At 34.5% G+C, this 21473-nt stretch overlaps 1 protein-coding gene across 1 annotated transcript; it reads right to left on the bottom strand.

Annotated features, from left to right (window-relative positions):
- Positions 1-940: 940 nt before the first annotated feature.
- On the bottom strand, positions 941-16430 carry LOC110020000 (protein ENHANCED DISEASE RESISTANCE 2-like). The gene is made up of 17 exons (XM_020717944.1): positions 16374-16430; positions 13411-13648; positions 13289-13335; positions 13112-13212; positions 12701-12796; positions 12532-12596; positions 12360-12431; positions 12097-12243; positions 11717-12012; positions 8613-8676; positions 8331-8506; positions 7971-8072; positions 7835-7885; positions 7597-7740; positions 7398-7493; positions 2051-2152; positions 941-1368 (listed from the first exon to the last, which is right to left on the bottom strand). The coding sequence occupies exons 1-17, from the start codon at positions 16428-16430 to the stop codon at positions 1267-1269; spliced, it is 1956 nt and encodes a 651-aa protein (XP_020573603.1). The 3' UTR covers positions 941-1266.
- Positions 16431-21473: the final 5043 nt, after the last annotated feature.

Genomic DNA, 21473 nt, shown 5'->3' with positions numbered 1-21473 from the left:
TCTTTTTATAGCGATTCGTTTGCTTCGGACTGACTCAACTACTTCAAAAGATGGGCTTAGTTTGACCATTTCGACAAATTGACTTAACTCGACCACTTTGACAGATGGGCTTAGTTCGACATATTGCCTAGTCCTTAAATACAATACTAAATTTATTAATATTAATGTTCAAAAACTAAGATCTTCATTCATATTATTTTGTTAATGATATAAAAAATAATAATTGTATTACATCAAGATAAATTTAACTAAATAAAAAATAATTTTATTTTATTTTAATTAACTTGTATAAGTTTAAATTTTATTAAAAAAATTAAATTCATTAACTTATGACGTGTTATTTAAATTATATACTCTTAACAAGAGAAACATAAATCTTTGTAATCTTTAACATGTATAAATAAAAGGGGTATTTACATGCATACCCAGAACTTTACTTAAGACATTCACATTTGCATGCATATCACACAATATTTAATAGCATAGCATAAAAAATATCACTATTTTTATTTATTTTTTAAAGTAAAAGATACATTTATGAATTATTACACCAATATGTTATAAATGTAAATATCAAATTATGGGTGTTAGATATATAAATACATAAGAATTATGTGGTATGAATGTAAAATTTTAGAGAACAAAATTATATACAGCTAACAATTATTGGATTAGTTTATGTATTTAGCATAATTTATATACTAATTAGTTCATTCCAAATTATTACATCAGCTAATATAAAATGATGTTCTAAATAGCAATCTCAGTATATTATGATATATCAAATATGTTTTATTTTCAATAAAAAATATAAATAAAGTAAAATAAAATCAAAACAAAAATATATATATAAAAAAAAAGAGATCCCAAAAAGCCCTTTAAATTTCAAACACCTTCAGGCAGAAAAATAGGGGCATTAACATACATACCACTCAATTTCTATGTATTTACATATCTAACAGTTAAATTAGTTTTTTTTGTTTACATTTCTACCACCCAAGTTTTACATATCGCATAAGAACACATCACTATTTAAACCTTTAAAAGTTGAAATACACCTTTTTTCATTCAAAGAATGATTTGAGATATAATTGGAAATGTGGTTATCTACAGAGTTTAGTGCAGCAGCTGCAGCTGCACTAAATATACATTATTTCTAATATAAACTATATTTTCATGTGACAATGATAATGAATAGGATGAGGTGTATAAATCTGCAGAAATCCAAAACCATTCTGTAGCCATTTTTAAGCTTTAAGTACCTCTTTAATGCTTCCATGGGGTTATTGAAACTGCTTTAGAAGCATCCAGATGATTCAAGCGGCAGGTCCCCAGCAGGAACTCTGGCAGCTCCTCTTCAGTATTACCCTGTCAAAATGTTTTATTATAAATAAATAAATAAATAAATAAGAGCTTATGGTAAAGTAATTCAATATTTCTAAATTATTTTCTGAAACATATTTCAGTCTCCAAGCAATCATTGTATCTTCCTTTAGTTAAATTTCTGAAGGGGCAGCTTGTGCTTATCCAGATAAGCCGCTTATCTGGAAATGTGAACCGTAGGGTTCGACCTGTGTTCCGCGTTTAGTGTAAAAAAATCAACTGCGTTTTCGGATAAACTGCTCGATCGCAGTTTCCAAACTGTGAGCCGTTTTGAAAACGTTGTCAAAGCGGATAAGCTGCCCCAAACGGAGCCCTAGTAAAAAAGAGTGGCATTTACATACATATCATGCAATTCTTATGTATTTAAATATCAAACACCTAAATATTCATATTTAAATACATACCACTCAAATTTTTATCTTTGCATAAAAAAATACTATCTTTTTAAAAATGAAATGTACCTTTTCATGCATGAGTTTATGACACCGAGGTGTTATAAGCGTAAATATGAAACTTTGGGAGTAAGATATGTAAATACATAAGAATTGTGTGGTATGAATGTAAATTTCCCTAAGAAGCATCTGAAACAAATGCAGAATAAACAGAATATACGTAATGAATTAAATTTATGAAGCATTGAGCACATAGAGTTATAGTTGCAACTTACTTGTATTAGGAATGCCATCTCTATGACAAGATTGGTCAGGTAACCGAGAACAAGACTAACTACGCCGCGGGCTACTGTTGATGAACCAATATCAATGCAAATCTGAAAAACAACATTAATTCAAGACACCGGTCACGAAGTATAAGATTTCATTAGTAATTAAGAGAAAAGATCACATGGGTTTATGGATGGCATGCGCATAAGCTAAATTAGAAAAGGATGATTTAGTTACATACCCCTCAATTCCTATGTATTTATATATCCAACACCAAAACATCAATTTCTAGCACCTTACTAATGCGTGAGAAGGTGCATTTCTCACATTTTAAAAATTAAAATAGTGTTATTTTTATGTGATATGAAAGATGTGGGTGATATAAATGAAAAAAGTGAAGTTTAGATTATGTAGTTGATCAATTGAATCATGAATTGGGTGTGAAAGATTTTTGAAACCAACAGGAATTATGTTGAAGGAATTAAGATTTTCTCTACTCATTTTCCTTAGAAAATAAAAAGCAAGCTGCTGTCTCAGCCCTATGTTCAGAAAATCTATAATAAAGTTTGTGATTATATGTGTGTTTGCACATTAAAGTATTTTTTTAAAGAACTTTTCTTTAATAATATATCAGAATAGCATTCTTGTAGTTTTTAAAATATCATCAACTTGAATTAAAATGAGATTATGACCATTCCAAAACAACTTACATGATTAAAATTGAAACCCTCCTTATTTGCCTCAATTATATTATACCTATTTTTCTCCTTCCTACCCAGTCCACTGAACAAATAACTTCATTTGTATCTTTGACTGTATACAAATCACGAAGTTTGTATCTTCAGATTTATTAAAGACATTTACAAAACTTTTAGATTCCTTATCCTTGCTGTACTTTCACAATGTTTGCTCACAAAATCACCTATCTTTTTACTTATTTATAATATAATTTTAGGCTCTCCAGAAACTTTTTTACTTCATACTTCATACTCCAATAGTCGATTATTACAGTATAATTAAGAGGATATTAAGAGGATAGAAGCTTTGGAAAAATTATTACAAATTATCAACTTCTTAAACATTTGCATGCATGGATGTGAGGTCGCATTCATATGAGCATATTTGTGCACTCTACGCCAATTTAGCATAAAACCTTCAAAACTTCATATCCACACCTTTCCTTCGCTATCACCCGCCTTCTGTGACTACCGTCATCCCTCCTAATCATTCCTATCCAAAAGTCGATCTGTCATTTTGGGGCGGTGTACCACGCCTATGCTGGTGAATCTTCCCAAAGTAACATATGATCGGTTCAATCGAGCATGCAGTGATAGTAATTGGACCCTTCCCGCACAATGGTGGGGTTGTTGGTACGACGTTGACTAGACATAACCTCAACCGAATCTGTCCTGTTCTGGGGCGAGTGTCTCGATTCACTCATCTGGCATTATCACTAAAACTGGCTTTACTGAGGCTACACCCGTTATCACTAATTTCTCTACTATTTATATCGACACTATGTTTTTGCTGTTGTTGTCGTCGATGATGAGACTGCATAAATTTTTATTTACTGTGCAACGGGTGTAGAATATATTGTGGCGAAGCCACTATGAATACCTAGTGTCCTCAATCTGTAAGATTTGTTGAATCACAAGCGTCTCTCCTTCATCTGGGGGAAGTTGATACACATCACCCTATTCCTCGACTTTCTCTTCATCTCTTATCTCTTCCACGACGCCCTGATCAGTAAGTTAGACTACTCTACTCGTGGGGCAGCTAGAGGCTATGTGGTCGTAACTGTGTACTTGAAACATTTCCTGGCTGGCATAGTGTTGGAGGCGCTACCTTTCTCCTACTTCTTCCAGCTCTGATTCAAGTTGTCTTTCTCGTGTCTGGGCTTGCTAGTCTCTCTCAGAATGCCCTTGTCGATTGTGGTAAATGTAGGTGAATGTTTGCTTGGAGGTTGCTACGTGGAGGATGACTATCGCCGACTCTGCTTTTGTTGCCATTCTACCTTCAAGACCAATGTATAGACATCCCCTAGCGTCCAGTATGGCTACAACTGTACGAAATTGCAGATGGTGGGTTTCAGACCCCGAGATATCTATCTATCGTATGTTCCTGTGGCTCCGTCGGCTCGCATTTCATCTGCAAGTGATCGATTTGGGCAGTGAACTTTTCAACTGAAAAATCCATCTGCTGCAAGTTGTGGAGTTTTAGAAACACATCCAGACGATAGTAAGATAGGATGTATTTTTTCTGCATTACTTTCTTCGTCTTCTCCCATCTAGCGATCTTTTCACTGCCTTCCCTCTTCCTCTTCCTCTGCACATTTTCCCACCATAAAGAAGTGCTCTTCTTCAACTTCATGGCGACTAACTTGACCAATTTGTCTTCTGGGACATCTTCATATTTGAAAATCCGTTCAACAGATTACAGCCAGTCGATAAACTCATCGGAATCCATACCTCATTCAAATTCTGGAAGGTTCATCTTGATGTCAAAGCCCCGCTGACCTCCACAAGGAATCTCTTCTATCCACCACCTATGATATTGGATAAAAAATCGGCGTAATCGATATTCCTCAACACTGTGATCTTTTATGTGGAACCGATTCATTTCCTCGTCCTTGTCCTCCCTTTGACTTTCTCGATCACGGACGCAAGTAACCTCTTCTTGGGTTCCATCATCCAATTCTGCTGGTCTCAATTGTAGACTACGATTACTCATCGAAACTTTTCTCGGGTCGAGCCCGGTGTACCTCTTCGTGGTGGCATGACTAAAGTTGGGAATTGGAAGAAAAAAATTGACTGAAGTAAATTGGCCATGGACAGATGCTGGGGAACCCTAAGATAGGACTAGGGTTGAGCTAGCTCTGATATTAAATGATACTGGAACTAACAAGGAAAATAGTGGAAACACAAAAACAAGCTTTCCCAACTTTACAGCATGGCTCAAACAGAAATAATAACACAAGACATAAAACAACACAAAAAACACTCCTAAATATAACCCATTGGGTGATGGTCGGCTAGAGAGATAGGAATGATTAGGAGAGATGACAGCATTCACGGAAGGTGGGTGATTGTGAAGGAAATGTGCGGAACTATACGGATAACATGTGGGAAGGGATAGGAATAATTAGGATGGATGACAGCAGTCACGGAAGGTGGGTGGTTGTAAAGGAAATATGCGGAACTATACAAACAACATGTGGGAAGGGTTATCTACAGAAAGGGGGATGGTTGGGTGTCGGCGTGATAGAGAGAGAGTCGGCGACAAAGGAGTGGGGGAGGAGAAGATTCGGTGAAGATAGAAAAGAATGATACAATCACCACCTCGAAGAGAATACAGCCGAAGCACGATCATTTCTCAGATACAACCCACAAACAGGAGATCTGAAGCTAAACACACCAAGGCCTGACTCTTCACACACCATGGACAGCTATTTATAGCCTCCGAAGAAACGTCTACACAAAAGAGGCGAAAATGATCCAGAAACGCCTTCCCAAATTCCTACAGGCATTTCCCTCCCCTCGGTTCGCGAAGGATTGCGGTCGTCTACAGTACCGGCAAAGAGTCGCGGGCCTCCTGTCCAGCAGAAACAAGCGCCCGCAATGAGCCGCTAGTGCAGTGCGCGCCTCATTTATAGTTCCATGGTTAACTCTTCAACAATTTAGTATTGAATTTATAACTTCATAGTCGGCTCTTCATCAATTTAGTATTAAAGAATATTCTTGCTATTCTCACACCAGTATCATAATTTTTTTGCTGCTTTGCCCTAAATTACAATAATTTCTAGCACTATTCATCACCTCTCACAAAGAAAAATTCAACTTTCCAAGCAAAATCCCTCTCAATAATGTCGATCCCACTCTCCCCTTGTGAACAAAGAATAAAAATCCCAAATCCTTATGGCTTCTACATCTCCATATGCCCCACATTTTTTCTCTTCCATCCATTTCCTCAATTCCCTTAAATCATCCTCGAAATTTCAAATTTATAAACCAGTTCATCCTCTAAAATCTCTCAATCATCTGCTAAAATTTCTGAACAAACCCTTCAAAAAAAATTTCCATTAAATACAAATCCTTGACCACATCATAAAATCTCTCTACTAAATTACACACCTAATTCTATTTAAATTTATCCTCACCATATTGTAAATTAGTCTCTCCCTATTCCTCCCTCCTCAATGCAAGCCAAGCACCTTCTAGTTTCTACTAAACAAAAGGTTTGCTTGTAAAAAGGTAAGTACAGAAAGAAAAATAAAAAAGAATAAAAGAAAGAAGAGAGATAAAATAAAATAAAATAAAAAAAGAAAACATTCTTTGATCTTTAATATTGTTGATATTTCTCTAAGGATCTATTTTGCCCCTGAACATTGCCAGAAAACTAGAATTTGGCCATACTCAACGATAAAGTGTAATTTAGGTTAGTTAGAGAGTGTTTCTATTTTTTTCTCAATGTATTGATTAGTAACAACTAAAAAATGCTAAAATATAAAGATTTCATCTACTTCCAAGAAATTATAGACCTTTTATGATAAATAAATTTTTGGTCCTACAAATAATCTACCACTCTTACTCTCTAAATGAGAATTTTTTCGCCCCATGGGACAAAAATTGATGCAGTAACATTTCTAGCATTTTATTGATAATGATCAATGCAAATAAGATTTCTTTATGTATTTATCTTTTAGAGTTATTAGGAATTAGCCTATTTTCATATTATTTCTTATGCAATGACTATTATTATGACATAAACTGTAGTGTTAATCAGCCTTTCAGTTGTGAAGCTATTTCTATAAATAGTACCATATTCTCTACTAAATAAATTAATCTCAAAGAGTATGATGAAAATTCCTGCAGCTCATATTTTAGCTGCCTACTTTCTACTTTGAGGATTGAACAATTCAAATAGTTAGAGAATTCAATATCACCCTAATTATATGTTTTGACCCGCATCACATAAAAATCCTAGCAAATCCATTAGTTTTATATTCTTCTTTTGAGGATATCTCATTGCAGAAGACACTTTCCTTCAATGTAGCTTTCGACACGAGTAAGCCTAATGATCAGGCTTTCGACTTCACTCTTAATGCACTTTTTTTTTTTTTTTTTTTCTGCTTTGATAAAATTCGATAACAGATAGGTAATATATACTCATACAATTCTATTTATTTTAAATAATTTCATATAAAATCTAAGACTTTCTTGTCCAAGCTTTCTTTGGATCTTTTCCAACCCTTCCATAGCCCAAATCAATGCATAAGATCATTACTCAACAAACATGCACAATCTAAACTTCTAACGGCATTAAGCATCTTATGAAATAAAAATATTTTCTTACCTCCAAGTAATTTTTACCACCAAAATAATTTACATCCAATGCTTGACCAATCAAGCATGCTTTTTTTCCCACGCTTTGCTTCACTATCCAAGATCCCTATAAGCACAATAGATAAGAAACAGACCATATGTTAAATAAAAGATTAACCAAAAAAAACAAAACAAAACAAAACAAAACAAAAAAAAGGATATATTTACACCTTTGATATATATGGGATGAGCTTAAACCTTGAATGCCTAAAAGCATCATCCCCTTTAACAAAGCGCTCGAGAAGTGGCACCCTTTCAATAGGGATATCAATCATATAATACAAAGCAAGAGAGTATGTTATTGAACCTGGAACCTGCATGCAAATTTCATAAGAGAAAATAACAAATACAAGAGATAATATTGCACAATTAGGCACCTATTAAGGCGAGAGATGAACATCAATGCACCTGAATGTTGACAATGATAAAAAATTCATTGCCACCTTGATCAGCGTATTTCTGCAAAAACCAAAATTCAACTTAACTTGCAAGTCTTAACACTTTTGGCAAGGAAGAATATATTAGCATGTTGAGCAGGATATACCTGCACAATGCCCCCAGGTCTGCCACCAAGATCATCTTCACGCTTATCAGATTTTAGCCAATCGGCAGCTACCATTTGCATCAAGGAACCATTGGCTTTCACCTTTGGATATAACAGTAAATAATAAAAATATCAATATATTTTCCAAAGTAAAATGACATTCGCTAACCAATCATTTATTTGAATTGCTCAATGCTTGGTATTTAACCTCTAAATTTTAACTGTTAAGGTTTGTTATTTTTGCAGAAATCAAGATAATAATCAAAAGATAATTTTGTGTTGAGGGAACTACACTATAGAAACAAACCAAGAGAAGAAAAAAAATCAGAGATTTGGATGCAGCAGCAATATAAATATTACCTTATGACGATCAATAAGGTAGCTTTCACTACGAATCAAAAATGTTGAAGGATCCGTCTCTGCCCAACTACATAAGGCAGTAAAGGTAGCATCCTTCTTGAGAGTAGTCCCATAACAGCATGGTATTGTATCTCCTATTAAGGCGTCTTGTAAATCAATATAGCCTTTCTTTTGAACTACAGAAGTAAGAAAAAATATTTAATTCAATTAAATTAAAAAAGAAAACTTAACCGGTACATTGAAATTGAGTAATAATATATTAACAAATCAAGACACGCTCACCTGCAAGATCATGCAACCTTTTTACAAAGCCTGCCGCTGTTGACAACTTAGGCTGGCGTTGTTCCTGCAGCAATAAGCACAAGGACATGAAAAACATTTTCTTTTCAGATAATATAAACAGTAGTAAGATTTAAAGCAGTATAATTATTTTTAATCTGTTTTCATTGGTTAAAAATAGAATGACAAGAATAAAGCCACATGTACATGGCAAGTATAAGAAATTTGCCAGACAAAGTTCAAGAAAGAAAAAAGATTTACAAAGATCATCACATACATTCATCTCTTTGCAACGTTGCAATGTTGATGCAATGCAGGATTCAAAAAGGTCAAATCATTCCATTAAAGTCCAAGAAGCCATAGATAAATTACAAAAAGTCAAATCAAATCCTAATATTAGTGAAACGAGCTTATTTCTTAATCCCATTTATATTTATGGTCGATATTCCCTTTAATATTTAAATTATCCTGCTTATTGCTAATATGATCTTAAACTCATTGTAAATATATTTGATTTTCTAAAGGAAGAAAATTAAATATTTTGTAAAAACATCTGCTAATAACAACTTCAAGTGAATACATTAGCGATCATTTAGACATCATGTCAAATTGATTTTTATACTCTATCTTTACTATTTGAATGTATGATACTCATTCCAAAGAATATGACCATTTTGCACCCCCAAAGAAAAAGAAAAAATAAAAGATTATGAAGCAAATCACCCATACTCTGTTTGGTAATGATAAAAGAGTCTAACTTTTAAAAATGAATTTGGGCAAAAAATCAAGAGGCCATAAAGACTGAAAAAGCCACATCTATTAAGATAGACCAACTGAAATACCACAAAATCATACACTTAGCACTATAGCTGATTCTAGAAATCCTAACAAACAATTTAAGGATTTGGACCCGCCTACCCTACCTTGGCCAAGAGGCCAATTTTTACTTCAATGTCGTGCTCAACATTCCTCACCAAAACTATCCTCGCAATGGGCATGATCAATATAGGCTTCCCCCTCTTTGAGCACCTAATATCAATTAAACAATATCATCATAATTCAACGCAAAGGATCAAGGTTAATGGTTTGAAGGTTCTGATACTTGTATAAATTGGGAGTCTGAAATGGAAGACTTTCTACTTTGCATAAGATGATGACATGAAGTGTGCCAAATTTGTCAAGAAAAAGTTGTCAAAGTCAACTAAACGATATTGAAAAGCATGATATTGACTTACAAGGAGTTGTCCCCATCTCTCACTGTTTGGGTTGAGATGAAAGAAATTTAAGGCAGGAGAATTTGCCACTATGCCATAAGAAACATCTTACTGGGGCCCTCTTGAATTACAAAGCAGGCTGTCAATCAATTTTTAAATAACTTCATTAGTTTTGGGAACAAATAACAAGAAATGAGATATTCGAAGATTAATGGTTTTGGATTACCAAATTCATCAATGGACTTTATCTTGACAAAAAATTAGAAGTTTATAAATTCGATCTTGACAATATGGAAGATGCCTACCACAAAGCTACATGGTTCAAAAAAATATTGTTGGCTTCCATTACAGTCATTTATTCTACAGACTAGTTCTAATAGCTGATCAATCACTTCCACTTGGATTGGAAACTCTAGATTACATCCTAAGTAAACCATTAATCAAGAACATTCGAATGGAAAAGGCTTGGTTTCCAATTCTCAATATACACAACAACAAGAAAATGGGTCAACATGTCGCTAATCACTTCAAGTGTTGCCAGAAGGGTCGAGACATCAAATGATGCCCTCGATTAATCTTTTAATGAATCAAGAGAATCAGATTAAAATGAATTAGAAGAAAGTCAATTTGAAAATATGGTTGATGATGAGCCTCTTACATATGAGGAAGCTCAGTATTCAATGAAAACTCTGTTGTGAGATAAACTTTCATGCCCCTTTAATGTCTAAAATTGGAAACAAATTAGTATCATCTTAGTTTTGTCATTTTGAATAAAAACTACCATTATAAATTGTTCCAAAGTGAAGTAATTCCGATGAAAAGGACAGATATTTTGAGTTATGGTTCAATTAGACTTCATCCCCATATGAATGCGTGCATAGTCTCATGTTTTCCACTTCGAGGATTTAACACCATGCCTTGAATATTTAGCAACCTGATTTTTTGAGATATCAACAACAACAACATTTTGCTTCAAATAAATTTCTTTTCCATTGCCTTTTCTCTTTTTCTCCAAAATCATTAGTTTTCAACAATTCATCTAACTAACCTACATCAAAAGGTAAATTGATCAATTCCATTTCAAGCAGACCGAAATAGGAATATTCAGTCCTTACTAATAGTTCACTTTGATAAGTTTGACTCTGATTTGTAAGTCATGTCATTACTCCAAGTGTTGGACTAGAGGTTGTAACATTCAAAATTGGACAGTTGTTAGATGCCAAACTTAGTGTTGACAGTAGCTTAGATACTTGTATATGTTTTCAACTTATTCTTAGTTTCATGTAGTTTAGGTCGCATTTTAACTCAAAATTCTTTTGGAGATTTCTTTGAACAAAAATAGAAAAAAAAACGAATTTCAACAATGGAAATTGGTCTTTCAAGCTATATTTTCTCTGGCTAAAATAAACAAACAAAAATATATCGTATACAGTTAAATGTTCACATATATGAATTGATTATCCAATTAAAGTTTAAGCCTAACAACCAAAAAATAAAGAAACATAATTCTTTATCTCCTAAACTATGAAGTCGGTTTGAAGGACTACATCCTAAAAAGAAAGTTCTCAAGTAATAGGAAAAAAATATTTAAAAATATAAGCAGGCTTTATATAATAGGCTATGATGAATTTCCAGTAACCATTACTGCTCTGACAATACACGTCAAAGACAAGATTAAATTCAGATAAAGTTTTGCCTACAGTTAACCAAAAACAGAAAATTCAATTCTAGAGGGATAAGGTCAGAGTTCACCATACCAGATATAAAAAGATGCAAAGAATAATAGATCTGAAAATTTTAATATTTAACTAACTATTATCGATTGGAAATTCCAATTTAAAATATAAATATGCAAAAAGCTTTAACCAAATAAAAAGGTGAAGTCAAGCTTGCCTCAGATAACCACGTGGCTTCCGGCTGATCATACTCTGATTCATCCAGAACATCAAAGAATTCATCTGCAGCGTCATTTAGTTGAATGACTGATCCACTCACGGTTGGAGTTGAAGGAGATTGAATAGTCTCTCCAGAGATCCCTCCATTGTTGCAATTTCCACCTCCAGACAGCACTTCTACCTTAATTTCTTCTTGTACAGCATGCGGCATGGTTGCAATCCTAGTTAGTTCGCCTGATGAGAAATCAGAGCATTGGTGGTTTCCAGTTTTCGCTCGAAACAATTCCCTCAAAGCTGAAATAAATCAATAAATTGTGCAAATCAGTTATGCAATAAGAAATGAATTTATTTAGGGATAGATAAGTGAAGATCTATCACCTGCAATTCTTCCAAGCATCCGAATTGTAATGCTTTTCGCCGAAGAGCTAAATAGATAAGACTTCCAAAACTTCCAATCAATTGCAAGCATGTGCTTAACAACAGATTGCTTTCCTCGATTTATTGGGGATATTACATATCCTCCACCTATAGAAAGATAAGCAATTGGCATAATTGCATTATACCCCATCCATTTTATGAATCAGCAAGGCATCATAGCATGACTAAGAAGCATCAACAGCTATATCCTAAGCATACATTACTTTTAAGGCAGGCTCTAATATAGCCTCTTTGCGGCGGACATTTTTGGTGGAACACAGAGTGGTATAAAATAACTGTTAAAAAAAAATTAATGTATTAGTACATATAATATGTCCCACAAGCAAATATGAAGTTATAACATCGATTCTAGAAAGAAATTTCCAAATAATTTACCATAAGTTCCGTCTTCTTCCCTCCTCCAATAACGCCTTAATAGCAGGTCCCTTTTTTTCATTCCCCTGAAATAAAACAAAAGCCATTACGACAAATAAATATAGAAGAAAATTGTAGTTTTTATTAATAAGCTGAGAGTGAAATAAATTTGTTAGGATATCTATCTGACCAAGGCAACCAATCACACTTTAGTACTTCGTGGATAATATCATTATGCCCATCCAAATATTCAACAACACTGCCTTTGGAAAAGCAGAAGTCCCATCTGCAAAAAGAAAGCTATACTTATAGAACAGGGGCATTCTGTTAATAAAAAAAAAATGCAAGTGAAATTTAATTTTCTCTCTCTCTAATTTTCCGTACCAATGAAAATGTATCAACTCCCAAACCCTTTCTATGTAGCAAATGATGCCAAAATTTCACTATTTCACCATCAATCAAGCTAACCTAGATATCCAAACTATCAAATATGATATATTTCTGTCATTATTTCAAGAAAACCCATTTACTTCCAATGCTGATTTAAAGACATGCTGGAGAACAAACAAGCTTAAAATAATGCACATAGAACCGTTCTTACTCTGATCTTGATGGACCAAGAGAAAAAAGTGTCTGAAAAATATCCTCAGATGGTGCATCAACAACACCTACTGCCATTATGGCTGGGTGATCATCCCAATACTAAGAAAAAAAGCATATTCAGTACCGATTCATGCGCTTCATAGGCTGTCTTATAGTGATCAAATTAACACGATACCTTCTCATAAAAGTCACTATCCTTAGCCTCCTTAAAAAGCCGAAGACCTAAATAAAATGTGCATAAAACTTATATGGAACTTGAACAATCAAAGAAAAAAGAGCAATATGAAAAAATAGTACCATTGTTACATCCAAAAATAGTCCATGGAGAAGGTGCGATAACATCAGACGTCATTAAATCTGAGTGGATGGATGAGAAGGAGGTCCAATCTAGCAGCAAGATTATGATAACAATTTCAGTATGCAAAAAATAATTATAATAATAAAAAAAATAAAATACGAGCAAACTTCTGTACTGCTGAAGTACTATTCTCTGAGATCCAAAGCTTTCATCAATAAGGTACAAGGGCAATGTCTCCTTAATACACAAATGCATAAAAATAAAAAACAAACAAGCATGAGCAAATGCGTGAAATTACGTAGCAGTCTTGAAAACCAATAAAATGTAAAACACAAATATGGCTACCAAAAATAAATCACTCAAAAATGCTCAAAATCGGTGAAATTTGAATACTTATACTCATTAGAAATGTAATATATAAGCATTGGGAAGACTGACATTTTGAGTTTTGGCAATGATATTTGCTGTTATATAGTAATTTCCTAGTTTACTTTGTTGTAAGACATGCCTACTATGATGATCCATTCAAAATGGGATGTGTTCCAAAATTATGTGATTACTTTGTTAAGGTTGGTTTAGTGATGTATTTCTATTCACCATCTAATCAACTTGTCTAATATGTCTTTCTCCACTGTTTCAACACACCTATAGTTTGCTATTTCTAGCTATAGCAAGAAAATCCACTATTTTTCCTTTGTTGATTTCAATTTCTAGCTATAGTAGCTATGGCACTAACTTCCTAACTGATTTATAGGTTCTCGCCACAAAAATTTGTCAAGTGATACTGCTGTGAGACGGTTCAAAATTAGAATTTCTAATGCAACTAATATTATGGTTAGCATGGACACGTGAAAGAATATTAATGATTCACATATTACAAACCATCAAATAATTCAAACACTTGTTTTATATTAATTTTCTTTCATCAAAATTGATTTGTGATTGGTTTGTGTGATTATATTTCTTAAGTTTGATACACACTGATTTGCATTTTCATGGTGTGAATCATTAAATTTTATATTTGTTCTTAAATTTTTATAGAAACTTAGTTTAAAATTGCCTAATACAAGCTGTGCCGGAGAACTTTTTACGGAAAAATCATAACAAGGCTTACATCTCATTTTCTTAACATGAGGCGTATGGCATTCAATAATTTTTTTAACAAATACTACAAAATAAATAAATAAATAAAATTATATATATATCCCACCTATTAATCCTCATGTCTCATCTACTAGAGAACACGACATAAACAAAGATGTATCCTTAGAAATTTTAGTTAAAGTTTAGCCATCAAGGCGGATATTATTTTAAATTTTAATTAAGATTTTTAATGAGTCTTATTAGTTAAGAAAGAGGAAGACGTCTGAGATTGAAAACGAAGAATGGAAGAACATTGATAGAACTGAAGATAAAGTGGGGAGAAAGCAATTCTTGTTGTCGATAATTCTAATGAAGATTGATCAAGTGATGAGAGTAATGAGAACCTTTGCATTTAAAAATTCTTATATTGATGTTTGTTATATTCTTAATTAAGATAGAGCAATATCAGCGGAAAAAAGAGACTTATATTGGTTATGTTATTATACTTTAGAATTTTGCTTTGATATCACAACTTATCTTTAATAACTTGATGCTTGAATCACCTATCTTATTTCATGATTGGATATTAATATATTATTTCTTATTTTGAGTAATTTGTTATGTCATACTTTGCTAGCATGTTGATGTGTTACTTTTTAAAGTGTTAATACGTTAGGATATTGATATGCTAGTTTTTAATAAGTTAATATGTTAGAATATTAATATATTACTTCTTAGTTCACACATTGAAATTTATATAATACTTTTTTCTTTACATATTTTTTTTTATATAAGGCTCAAAGTCTTAAATGTTAAAATGCTTAGAGACTTGCACCTCACCTCAAGGACCAAAAACGCCTCAATAGCCAATTGCACAATTTTAAACTTAGTATGATCAACTTCTAAACTATAATTTGGAGGTAATTTAATATGCTTTCTGATTGCACTAAATGATACTAATCGTTGCCTAAATTAAAAGTCAGAAAATAATACATGTTTTTTGTTTGAATGTTTCTTTGAACATGTCATCTTAGGTTTGTATCAAAATGATTTTAAACCCTAAACATCTTACTTAGATTAACTCAACTCAAGATTGTTATATCATAATTATTAGGGTTGTTAGCATAAATATGAAACTTCTTTATTTGGTAAAGCTTTAGATATAATTATCCAGAATAAGCATTTGTTGCATCGTCAATAATAAGCCTAATTATAAAAGATAACATATAAATATATCGGGAAATTTACATACCTGACACAATGTTATGTATTTACATATCTCACACCTAAACTTTCATATTTACATATGTAGCACTTTCTTGCTTTAAACCTATGCATAAAAGGTGTAATTCACTTTTAAATAGTAGTAATAGTGCTATTTTTATGTGACATTACATATTTGAGTGCTATGTGTAAATATGAAAGTTTAGGTGTGAGAAATGCAAATACATAAGATTTGTGTGCCTTGTATGAAAATGCCCCAAATATATTTTGTTGGTTTTTTAAGGGGGGGGAGGAAAGAGATTAAGGAGCTGGGAAGATCCATAATACTAAGAGTTATGCACAACTTGTAAGGTTGGGATGACTTTGTTAAAGATCCTTCTCTCATGATTTATACTTGGTTCACTTCTCGGTATTATACATAAGTGTTGTTGAGGTTTTATCTATTAGTATTAAGGAATTATGTCCTTGTTATGTGACCCAGATCGCCAACCATATAGGCCCCACAGGTTCAACTTATGGAAGCTATTGGAGGGAGTTTCTTATTTCAACTTTTTCATTTTTGTTATTTTCTTATTATGGAGTATTTCTTTCCTTCGTCGTTTGTTTTGTATTTGGTAAGCTGTAATAATCTTAATTATGTCTGCCCCCTACCTACCTTCATGATATCAGAGAACCAAGCTTGGTTTTGATGAGATCCTTCGTTTGTCTGCATCGATCGGTGTTGTTGAATGCTTCGACTGGATCGTTTGTCCGCTCAACTGGGTCATTGAACTTTGAATACACGTAGTTTGTCATCTTGCCTACTTAGGACAAAGGAGACAATTTCGTCGGCCCCTTCCACGCAAGTAAATTTTGTCGGCCTCATTGGTTGTTATCGGCTTGGGTGCCTCTGCTACATCGTTCGATGGTCTTGTTTCCTGCAGGCCCTCAACTGCTCACTCCTATAACCGTTGGTGCCTCTCCAATAGCTATCCAGTAGTTGGAATCCCTCCAAACAACCTACTTGCTCCTTATCATAGTCGTCGAACTCCTCCTAAAGCAAGCCAACTCCCTTATTCAACCTTAAGCGTGTATAGGGGTTATGACCAAAGACTTCTAGTTCTACTTCAGAGGTTAATTTTGAATCAGAGACTATGAATTCCGTCCAAATAACCCATAAACTTTTTCCTTTTATCACAAACCATAAACTCAATTGTCATAACTTTATTCAGTGGTCGTAATCCGTATTTATGTACATTTGCGGAAAAGGAAAAGAGGAACATCTAACAGCATAGGGGACATTTCCTGAGCTCATTCATGTAACAGTAGCTCATGGAAGACCCGAAAACATATGAAAATGTTTTGGTTGATCAATTCTATTACAACAGAAGTTTGAAAACATTTCTTGCATTACATGACAACACATTGATAACAACCCGTGAGACTTATTCTAATACTGAAAAAAATGCAGAATTGTTTGAGATTGAGATAAAACTGCATGAACTATGATAAAAAGAGTCGAGTGTTACCCAATACTTCAACACACCATCAAGATACTGGTTATAGTCAGATATGTATGATACATATGTATGGAAGTGCCCACAAGATGCTATGATGTATAAAACACTAGTGGGAAAGAAGTTGATGATCAAGTTCTTATTGAGTCAAAATAAGAACTTAGAAAAGGTCAGAGGGAGAATCGTAGGGATGAAGCCTCTCCCTGTAATTAGGGAAGCCTTTATTGAAATTAAAAGAGAAGAAAGTAGGAAATAACTCATGATAACAGGAAGTGTGGATTCATCTAGCACTGAAAGCTCAGCCTTGTACACACAACTCTCACGATTCAAAGCAAAAGAAAAATCATCCTTTATGTGAATATTATAAAAAATTTGGTCATATAAAGGACAAGTGTTAGAAACTACATGGAAAACATGTAGACTGGGAAAGAAAAACCAAGACAGCAAGACCCATGTTGATGCCTCTTTTGAATAGTTTGTTGACCCTAGTAAAGCTATGAATTTATGGATATCTCAGACTTTTACTGACTTGATTTCAAGAAGCTCTTTTTAAATGTTGCCACAAAGCAATTTCTCACCACCATTTTTGGCATCTTCTCATATAACTAACAAAAAAAAAAATGCAAATGTAGCTGTTCATATAGAAAATCAAGAGAAAATTTGAATCAAACTACCTTAAATGCATGTATCCATCATGTATCCTAAATATGATTGATTATGTTCAATTTCCAATACCGTTATATATTGAGGCCATCAGAAGATGTGCTTTAATTTGGATAATGGTAGCAAACTGCACCGATGAGTGTGGAGAGCAAGATGGATTAACTCCATTTGTGAGTTCATGAACCTATAATAATGATGTTTTAGTTGTACTTTCTTAGTTAGCATATGCATGTTTTGTTTCTTGAGTGTAGGGATGATTTGACTATGATTGCTAATTCTGGATATTGAGACCAAGATTGGTAAGCAATCAAACATGATAGAGTTGATTCTATGTAATTTCATGGTGGGAATGTATTTCTAATGTGAGCTCATTTACCTATCCCAAGCTTTCTTGTTACTTAGAGTTGTATGGTTATGCTAAATAGAGTCATCATATAGTAATAATGACAGCAACAATGGTTTTTTTTTTTAGCATATTAAACCTTAATGGGTTTCATTTGTAGGTGCATGCCATTTTAGCATCTTGTCGATAGATTTGTTATCTAGACTTTATATTTGAAAGATGTAGCAATGTATCTTTAATGCAAGTCAATTATTCTTTTTTTCACACACACCCAAATGCACGCACACCACATATGTAAGGCCTTAAACTCGAGATCTTTTGGTTTAAAGACAAAGCTGCTCTCATCCACCAAGTCAAGGTGGCTTGAAATAACCAATGCATGTTAATTAATAGTGAAGATGCAGCAAAAAAGCAACTTGGGAACTTGTCATTGGCCTTAGTTGTTCAAGGTGGAATATTTCATACTAATTTGTAGTGACACGAGGCTCGGCATAAAGACCAACCGGTCCTCAAGGAAGGGGGGCCGCCGCCCCCCCTTCCTCTTCCCTCCCTTCCTTTTTCCCTCTTCTCTTTTTTCTTTCCTTTCCTTCTTTTCTTACTTTCCTCCCTAAGCCCTTTCTTATTTAAACAATTTCCTAAATTTTGATATCTAATTTTATTCTCATTTCTTATTTTAAAAAAGTTTTTCCTAAAATCTAAAATCTTATTTTATTCTATTTCTTATTTTAAGTGTTCCTAAAATAAGTCAAGTCTCTTTATAAATAGGAGGTAATGTGCTTATTGTTAGGGGTTTTATTGTAGATATCTGAATTCAGGCTCTAGTCTTAATATTTTTCCTTTGAGAGTTGTATCCAATGTCGAGAAAGTGTTTCGGTTGTCCCTCGTTCAAGGTGGTGATCGTCTCCACAGGTCCCGGTGGTTGGTTGGGATCCGTTGATTCTCAAACTTGATCTGTGCTCTGGTTGTAGCTCGACCCGCAAAGATATTTATCTATCATTCCACCCTTTTCACTGCTCTCAACCTACCTCCCAGCGAGCGCATATTCTGTCAGGACTCCTAACGTAGAGAATCATTCAGAATCCAATGAAATCACGCCACGTGGCGTTGACAAAATAAAAATAAAAAACGACCCAGTAACACGGGAATATTCCCCCCTGTGTTATTCTGTATTATTCAGGTGTTATTGTGTTTTGGGAATATTCCCGGTGTTATAATAACAAAATAACACATTTATAACACTTGAATAACACACAATAACACCTGAATAACACGGGAGGAATATTCCCTTGTGCTATAGGGCAGATTTTATTTTTTTTTCTGTCACCGTCACGTGGCGTGATTTCATTGGACTCCGAATGGTTTTCTACGTTAGGAGTCCTGACAGAATAATTTTTCAAGACCCAGCAGGCCTCTACCTTGTTGACATCCAGCAGGACTCCACTCTCGTTGTTCTCCTTCGCGTCGACATCCTTCCAGCGCACCATCTAGCTCTTCCAACAGTCATACGATTTTTTTCCAGTAGTCGCCTACCACCAGTAGGCCACCACCTTGCTACCCTCCAACAGGACTCCTCTACCGTCGCTGTCCTTCGCATCGACATCCTTCCAGCGCACCATCCAGCTCCGGAGCAGCCACACGGTTCTGTCCAGCAATCGTCTGACTCTTCCCAGCAATCACCTGTCACCCAGCAGACCACCTAATACCGGAGGTTACCCAAACAACAACAAAAATACAAATATTATTTCTGAATTTCAAACATATTACAAACATGATACAGAAAAAATAGTAAATAAATGATAAACAAACAAAACAACACAAACAATAAAGCCATCCGTGGGGGGCGACGAGGACGGAGACAGCTGGATAGTTGTTGGTGGTTGAGGAAAGAAGGTTGCGGCTGTAGAGAGGTGACAAGAGGGATGGGCAGGCGCTGGAATAGCAAGACATCTTGGGGTGGAAGTCCAAACAGCAGTAGGTTGTTGTTTGGGGCTACTGCATAGCAAGAAAACAACAAAGCGAAGTCGTGTGCTGCAAAAACAAAGACGAGGGAGGATAAGGCGATGGGGGCGGCAGAAACTACTAAAAACAGTAGATCCTAGCTGTTTTGGGCAGTGGCAGCAAGGGTAGAGGCTTGAAACTGTTGGAATACAACAATCCCTTGTTGTTCTGGATGAAGTCAGCAAGATTAGAAGATGGGAAGCGATGTGGGAAGCACGGGGAATGGTAGAGAAAGGATAATCACCATCTCAGGAGAGAGATACAGCCGGAGCACCACTCAATCCCTAGGATATAGCCTTTGAAGAAGGAAAAAACTCTAAGATAAACCTTATTTTAAATATCAAAACAATGCCCCTCGCTCTAAGCACATCATCCCCTATTTATAAAAAGGCTAAATTATTTTAGGTAACGAAAATAAGAAAGGAGAATAAAATATAATCAATTTTTCAGATTTTAGAAAAGTATTTAAAATAAGAAAGGATTTAAAGTAAGAAAGAAAAAAATATATGATCGGGATTTCATATTTTTAGGAAAAGATTTAAAATAAGGAAAATAAAATATCATCAGAATTTCAGTTTTTAGGAAATGATTTAAAATAGGAAAGTGCTAGGAAGGAAGGAAAGAAACGAAAGGGGGGGAAATGAGAGGAAAGAGAGGAAAAGGAGAGGAGGGAATAGAAAGGAGGAAAAGGAAGGGAAGGGGAAGCATGGACAGCAGGCCCACCTCCATAGTGACAGAACCTAGATCCCATTGAAGAATTTTCATCCCCCTCAAGCTCCTAAAACACATTTCAAAGCTGAGGTTCATCTCTCATGTCTGGTCATCCGACGAGGGGTACCAAGCGGAACAAGAAATAACATCTGAATAACTCCACGTGATATTCCTGACATGGCCCAAAATGAATCCTCTTCAGATATGTCGGATCTTTCTCTGTATGGGTGATTCATGATGGAGTTTAAATCTGAAATATATGCATTTCCCTTATCTGTGGTGACCATGTATGTGATGTCGGTACCACAAACTCATAGCCCTTGTAGACATCCAAGGTTGGTCATGTCAATGTTTCTCTCAAAGTCTACAAAATGCTGGCTTGAGGCACATTAATCTCAGGTTCTGATGGGTTGCCTATTACCTCAGAGTTACTAGTTACTACCTTCTAAAGCAGCATTTGTTACCTCAACTGAAATCTCTATCTTGGGGCCAACTGGATTTAATGGGGTCTTGTCGGCGTTTAAAAAGGGGGGAGTTGCGTTTG

Source organism: Phalaenopsis equestris, unplaced genomic scaffold, assembly GCF_001263595.1.
Source record: "Phalaenopsis equestris unplaced genomic scaffold, ASM126359v1 Scaffold000002, whole genome shotgun sequence".
Taxonomy (NCBI): Eukaryota; Viridiplantae; Streptophyta; class Magnoliopsida; order Asparagales; family Orchidaceae; genus Phalaenopsis; species Phalaenopsis equestris.
Note: the sequence above shows the minus strand (reverse complement) of the source record. Positions and strands in the feature narration are given on the sequence as shown.

Bases quoted from the DNA above. Each gene is read 5' to 3' on its own strand.
- LOC110020000 (XM_020717944.1), bottom strand. From the start codon at position 16,430: ATGCAGACAAACGAAGGATCTCATCAAAACCAAGCTTGGTTCTCTGAT. The intron at 7,741-7,834 runs GTGCATTGATGT...ATTTGCATGCAG, and splicing joins TTATCATTGTCAACATTCAG to GTTCCAGGTTCAATAACATA. The intron at 1,369-2,050 runs GTAAGTTGCAAC...ACATTTTGACAG, and splicing joins AGATGGCATTCCTAATACAA to GGTAATACTGAAGAGGAGCT.